General features: G+C 36.3%; 1 protein-coding gene across 1 annotated transcript in view; it reads right to left on the bottom strand.

Moving 5' to 3' along the window:
* Positions 1-4,362: 4,362 nt before the first annotated feature.
* Positions 4,363-7,230, bottom strand: part of LOC139708801 (DNA repair and recombination protein RAD54B-like) — a 291,148-nt gene continuing 288,280 nt past the window's right edge. Inside the window, exons 20-23 of the mRNA XM_071620750.1 lie at positions 6,983-7,099; positions 6,306-6,473; positions 5,550-5,618; positions 4,363-4,452 (exon numbers count right to left, since the gene is read on the bottom strand). Of these exons, the coding sequence (XP_071476851.1) occupies positions 4,363-4,452; positions 5,550-5,618; positions 6,306-6,473; positions 6,983-7,099 (444 nt within the window). The remainder of the gene's footprint in view (positions 4,453-5,549; positions 5,619-6,305; positions 6,474-6,982; positions 7,100-7,230) is intronic.

The raw sequence follows: 7,230 nt of genomic DNA, 5'->3' as shown, positions 1-7,230 counted from the left end.
ACGCTCGCTTTGAAGGGGAATGAAACACAATTTTAGTACAACACAGTGAAAGTTAGAGGAAAATCAGACAATTAGGTGAAAGGGTATGAATTTCAAAATCTTTGGTGCCGTCATTGCTGGATGAGCATTAGACTATTTGGCGATGTGATGTGTGGGAAAAATGATAAACAAAATATAAAGAAAACTTGACATATTTTCCCTTTTCGAGCATGAACACTTGACTTAATTCTTTCAGAAAGCAGGGGGAATAATATTACCCTTATATCAGTCACTGACAAGTAAAAGGGAATGATTGTGTACTTTTCAATAAAGAAAAATGAAAATTTGTGGAATTCTCTTTATATTGTCTAAATATTGTTTTTTGACATGATGTCATAATGTGATGTTAATATTCTCATCCATTGAGAGATTGCAGCACCAAAATTTTCATAAGTCATAAATTTCAATGGATTGTGTATTTTCTGCCATCTTTCACTATGTGTTCTACTAATTTTGCAGCATTCACTCAATTCATGTGTTTATGCTTGGGTTCTAGTCCTCTTAAACAGAACAGTGGGGGATTGGGGGGTTGGGAATGCATATAAGCCTGTCAACAGTAATTAACCCCCCCCCCCCCCCCCCCCCCGACAGATCGTTCGAAAAATATGGGCGTTGTGACTTTTTCCCAATTTTGTTTACTTGCTTTTAATCACTACTTTTTTCAGACCAAAGCCCCCTGTTTCCAAAGCCCATGAATATTAAAATATAATCATTTGAATTCAAAAATAGCCATTTAGTTATGCTGTAAGAATATAACCAAGAATTACAATATTCTACAAATATATTTACATATGTATACATGTATGTATGAATTGATATATAGTCGTTATACATATATCATATTCCCGTATAAAAAAAATGTATATATATATATATATATATATATATATATATATAAAACATACATATACAGTATAAAGTAGTATAAAAGCACCAACAGACCGAATATACGTCTGTCCAAAGGGGAAATTTTTATTCCCCTTAAGGTTTTGACAATGTTTTTCAAAGCCTTATTATTCATCTGGGGCTTTAGGACTACTCCACAGTAGGGCACAGATGGCATAGTGTGTATAGATTGAGGACTGTACCATCAAGGCAAAAAAAAAAAAATGGGTGTATATATTGGATGTGCATAGAAAACGGGTCATTGAGGGAATTTAGGTATATCTGCTTTTTCCAAAAAAGAGTTGTATGTTCTCATTAACATATAGAATTTAGTGGTATAAGATGCATTTTGTGCTCTTGTCAGTTCAAATCTGCATTAAGCCCATATTGATGCATAATATTTCAAAAAGGGCAATATTTGCATTTTTTCTGAATATTTTCATGCTTTTTATCAAAATTCCCCCAAACTACCATGATTTATTCCACATTTCCCCTTATGGCTGGAAATAGCACTATCATATAAATGTTATGTATAAACATATGTGAGAATTGGTGCATAGCAGTACGACGGCAAAGGGCATTTGCTACTAGAGGGCACCTCTCTGCCGTGATATTCTTCCAGATTTCCATCTCCTTCCTGTCAATTTGGGGTCCTGATGTATCACCACACACACACACACACACACACACACACACACACATACACAACAATGACCCACCCCACCCCATTTCGATCGAAAACACCCCTCACACACACAACACACACATCTCTCCTTATCCATTTGTGTATGATTTAATGTATCATTATTTATACCAATGTGTGCAAAAAGTAATGCCGGCACATGCCATATTCACAATGCAAACTCACCACACACCAAATAATGTGTAAGCATTAAATGAAGATGGTGTCTTAGATTATTTTTTATTTAAATAGATTTATTGGCATAGTACTCATACTCTGAAATGCTGTTTATTTCATTTACAATGGATGCAACAGAACCACATATTGTTTTACTGTTTAGAGTAACATTTCTATGGCACAATAATATCAACAGCTTCCAGGACTAATCAATGGTGATGGAACTCAGCATGTAGGGGCCCACTGTTCTGGTTCTCAGCAGTGCAGGATTTCAAAAATAATGTAAATATCCTTTACATTATACCCGGTTTTTAATATCTTTTGTTAAAAGCATTTACTTTTCCTGGCATACAATACCCGGTACATCCACAAACTAATATTAGGGAACTTTTAAGATGGTATTTGTGTTGACTTTTCTCCTTTATCCCTGCATTGTGTTGCAAAGTAGCTTTGAGATTTCGCAAGGATGCCGCCTATACAAAGTAAAATGGTGCCCCCATAGGATCACTGCATCAAGCAGCTCTCTGTGGCGTGACTTTGAGCGGACGCAAAAATAGCTCAGAACAGATCATGTATAAAACTGAGACGATGCAAGATCGATTTATATCAGCCATTTTGTGCATGCGCAGAACAGGTTTATTTTCCTCTAAACATCTGTGTCATGAATATCTTGAGCTCCCTGTTAACATCTTCTGTGCAACATGAGTGATCATTTTAAGCCTGTACATGCCTCCTCTTCCAATGAATACAGTTTACTTATATGATGCATTACTTGCACCATCATGATACTGTAAAACATGATATATTCGCGGCATGAATTTTTCGCGAATTGGAGCCGACGGCCTTTTTTGCGGCATGAAATTTTCGCAAACTGCTACTGGCATTCAATGCATATTGTGTAGACAAGAACTTTCGCGTGCATTTTAATTTCGCGAATCTTGGCGCTTGCGAAATTCGCGAAATTAAAATGCACGCGAAAATTCCTTGTTTTTCAGTACATTCTCACAACACGATGAGCACTACCATAGACTTAGTATGGTTGATGTATGTGACCCGCTACAAGAAGAAGATAAAAAATTTGGGGGAGGACAATTTTCTGAAAATGACATGATGTTATTCCCTTACTCTTCCACTTTAATTTCATGTATAACACCACTCATAAAAGTACTTGGTTGCAGAGATATCAAGGATTTTATCAGCCCATGTCAAGTGGTTTAGGAAATCAGCGTTTCGAGAAAATCGCCTTCAAAGTTTTTCTTCCGATGCTCTCATGATCAAGGGGAAGCAAGACAGTGTTCACCTCTTGACAATAGAAGGCATGCTCCTAGCAACCTCCACAATGTTCATTCAAGCTTAGCGCCAGCGATCTACGCACGACCAATTAATAACCAGAATACCACACGCTGACCAATAAGATCACTCCCTCATTGCTAAGGGTGGAGTCTATCTGTGGCGCTAAATCCAAATCTTCGGACACATTTCTGTTCCGCTGAAAGTCGGAAAATCATAGCCCAGAAAAAAACGCTAATTTCTTGCCTTTCCTTTAATCATCTAGCTTCAAATTTTTGGCAGGTGATAGACGATACATTAGACTACAAAAATTATGCCAAAAACAGAAATCTGATCGCTTTGACCGATTTTGATGATCTGACTTCAAACTCCATTTTCTCAGCTCAGCCTACTTAGGATCCTTTTGTCGTGGCAGGTCACAAATATCTTGTTGAGAATTGATAGTGGGTAAATTTCTATAAACAAAAATACCAATACATTGCACAATAAGCATGAGAAGCAGTTTCAACCTACAGAAAAAAAGAAAGAAAATTAAGGTGCCATTTCACATATAGTTTGATGCATCTGCAATGAATAAAGTACTGACAGAGGTTGTAGCTCTCACAAAGATTGAAAGCTAACCTTGTAGAGCACGGTCCCACTGATCGTCACATCACCCGTTGAGGATGGTCTAATTTTGCTACACTACGCATTTCCCATAGACACCTGCCCGAGTATACTCGGGACTCGTCTCCAACAGGATAATGGCACCTAGCAGGTGGTTTCTATGCTGATTCCTTAAACATACTCCTTTAATAGCAATGAATATAAACTGACCATCTCATTGCATAAGTGCTTGCTCACCACCCCTCGTGAGGGTACTGGAAGAAACAAGCCATCAAATACAAGGTATGAGTGACCTGAGAACTGAGAGCAGATGAGACCAATGACTACGTGTAACACAGGAATAAATGTCCTCGTATACCATCTGGGATGACATCATCAAACTTTAAGATTAAAAAGACAAGAAGAATCTTCCCTTTTCCAGTCCTTTTCCTAATCAACTTCTTCACATCACAATCTGATTCTCTGGCCTATTTTTTCTCTCATGCCCCATGTTGTCATTAGACAGATTTTGATTGATAAAGTTCCAATGGAAAATATATGTCTGACTGACAATGAATACATATTGAAATGCATTATGAAAAGATAGTTAATAAATATACATTCATTATCAAATCCCTGAGCTTCATGTTCTTCTTTGGGATGCTGTCATTTTCCCCCAAGTCCTCCTGCTGGAAGAGGCCAGCCTATGAGGGCGCTGTCTGGGGTGTGGTCATGTTGGTTTCACTCTGGAAGACAAAGGTGATTCTCTCCTTGGCAGCAAGCAAGAACTCGTCCTATAAAAGAAACAGACAGGGAGTGAGAGAGAAGAGAAAATTAAAAGGGAGAGTACAAGTAGATGGGTACACATTTACTAGATGTCGAGGATGTGTATTTAAGACAAAAAGAGTAAAAGATAGACAATGGGTACAGACAGACAAATAAACATGGTGAAAAGTAAAGATGACTAATGAATAAACAAATGAATGTAAGGATCATAATTTCAAACTAAATAAAGTGACTTAGGAGAATGAAGTCCAATCCTTACATTGTACAACATTGACTTTACACACACACTTTGTGGTAGTGCCTGCAATTCTTTGCTTTTTTTTTTTCTTCCTCTTTGAATATCTGTCAAAAGTAACATCAGTATTTGAAGAGAGACTAACAAATTGAAAACACACAAGAAGAACCCAAATTCTCCTGTTTTTTTTTTTCCACTCTCCCTCTCTCTCTCTCTCTCAAGACTACATGATCTCATGTTAGATGGCTGTTTAAGGGATCACAAGCAAGTATCAGTGACTTCACTAGAAGATTTAATGAAAATGCAAAAGGCTTTCCCAACAGAGGGCGCTGCAATGATTTTTATCTCATTATCCCAACTTTCCTGTGGACATTGCTAGTCTACCACTCACACGGGTAAATATTTTCCCATAGAGAGGAGTGTTAAAATTCAAAATTCAAAAAATTCTGTAAAATAGCTGGGAGAAATGAGGTGTTTCATCTTCGGTAACGTAGAAAACATGTGATATAACCTTTCATCCATCAAATTTCCAAGGGGGGTTCTTCCGCTCAAATTCTGTCCAAGGGTTCGCAAAGCCAGACTATGAGTTCTTTTTACTATAAAAAAAAAAATCACATATTTTCAGTACATGCACCCAATCAAATATTGTCCCTTCAAATTCCATGAGAAAAGCTTTCATCTTCCAACCAAAATGCAGTTTGTAGAGGAATTCATACTCAATATCTGCAGCTATTCAGTATTTTGCTAAACTGCATTTCAGATTTTTGTTTTTTCTTCATTTATTTTAGTATCTTTGTTAAGATTTTGTGATGCAGTCAGGGATATTCCATTATAATTATTTACAGGTGTGAGCCCTATAAAAAGACTCACCTGGAAGTCATCTTGAAGTGGTGCTGGGTAATGTCTCCAGTCATTCAGCTCACCCATGGACAAGTTCTTCTGTTGGGAATACATCATTGCTAAAATTAATACACTACTTCACTTCCATCATTCACATTTTTCGTATGTCTCCACAGTAACCAGTTCCTACTGGCTACCAGAAAGTTTGCACATGGCTTCATTAACAATGAGAGTATTCAAAATCATATTTGAAACAAATTATCTTATACATATTATGTACGCCCTATACAATTTTTTTTTCTATTCTGAAGTGCCATGAGCACCGAAAGGTGGACATATGCACTAGACAAATAGCCATTATTATTATTATTATTATTATTATTATTATTATTATTATTATTATTATTATTATTATTATTATTATTATTATTATTATTATTACCATTATCATTATTATTATTATCATTATTATTATCATTGTTATTATCATTATTATTATTATTATTATTATTATTACCATTATTATTATTATTATTATTACCATTATTATTATTATTATTATTATTATCATTATCATTATTATTATTATTATCATCAATATTATTATTATTATTATCATTATTATCATTATCATCATCATTATCATTATTATGTTGTTGCTGTTTTTGTACGTATGAAAAGAAATATAACAAATGTGCTTTCTCGCAATTATCATTTTGGAGGAGTAATATCCTACAGACTAGAGTTATATCATTTTGATATATATATACATCTCATCAGTAATACCTTGATGCTTGCTGGTTGCTGTCTTCCAAGCTGGCAGGCTCTGCGAGTTGGTTCCTTGGGTACAGGGGCCTGTTCACACTGCTCTCCTTTACTTGTGTTCTCCTGGCAGTCACAGCCAAGCATATCGTGTGTGATGCAGGCACAGTCTTCATGCAGTGTGAACAGATCCTGGTGACGAAGACAGGGTTCAGTGTCAGTGTTTATATTTTCCATCTCCCATGTTTTACTCACAATTCTGCTGCTGCTATGGACACACTAAATAGAGGTATAAGTATGCCTGTATGTGGGTGTATTTTACAGGTATCTTTATTCTATCGATAAATTCTTTCATCTTTGACAATCAGGTATCTCTTGATGTAATGCAAGTTTTGTATGTTTGACAACAATGCTCCCATCTTCCAACTTTAGTTCTTCATTGACTTATTGGGTATATACTTAACAAATCCACTTAAATGGATTACACTATCTATCTACTGTCTCCAGTTCACTCTTACCTTACACCTGGTTGCAACATTAACATACTACACATTTAAACACGAGTACACACATAATAAAAACATGCATACACACATACACATACACATTATACACACATCATAAACATACACATGTCCATACATACTTCCCTATCATAGACTACATAACTGCTCTCTTGAGATGCAGTGGACGGTGGATACCTTGAGATCTTCAAGGGAGAACTTGACGGATGAGGCGGCATCCTTAGTGTCCACCACCGCCCCACTCAGGCTCTGCTTGCTGATCTGGCGCTGGTAGACCTTCTCCTCAATCGTGCCCTGTGACACATCAGAGCAGGGGAGATGAAAGCTTGAAGTATTTCTTCCTACTGATGCAGAAAAACTCTCAACATTTCAAAATGATTTAGTTCATATGGGGCTTCTATAATCTCAGATTATATCCCTGATAC

Source organism: Diadema antillarum, unplaced genomic scaffold, assembly GCF_040938485.1.
Source record: "Diadema antillarum isolate AM-2024a unplaced genomic scaffold, OU_Dant_1.0 seq00001373_RagTag, whole genome shotgun sequence".
NCBI classification, from domain to species: Eukaryota; Metazoa; Echinodermata; class Echinoidea; order Diadematoida; family Diadematidae; genus Diadema; species Diadema antillarum.
This window is presented reverse-complemented; position numbering and strand designations above follow the sequence as displayed.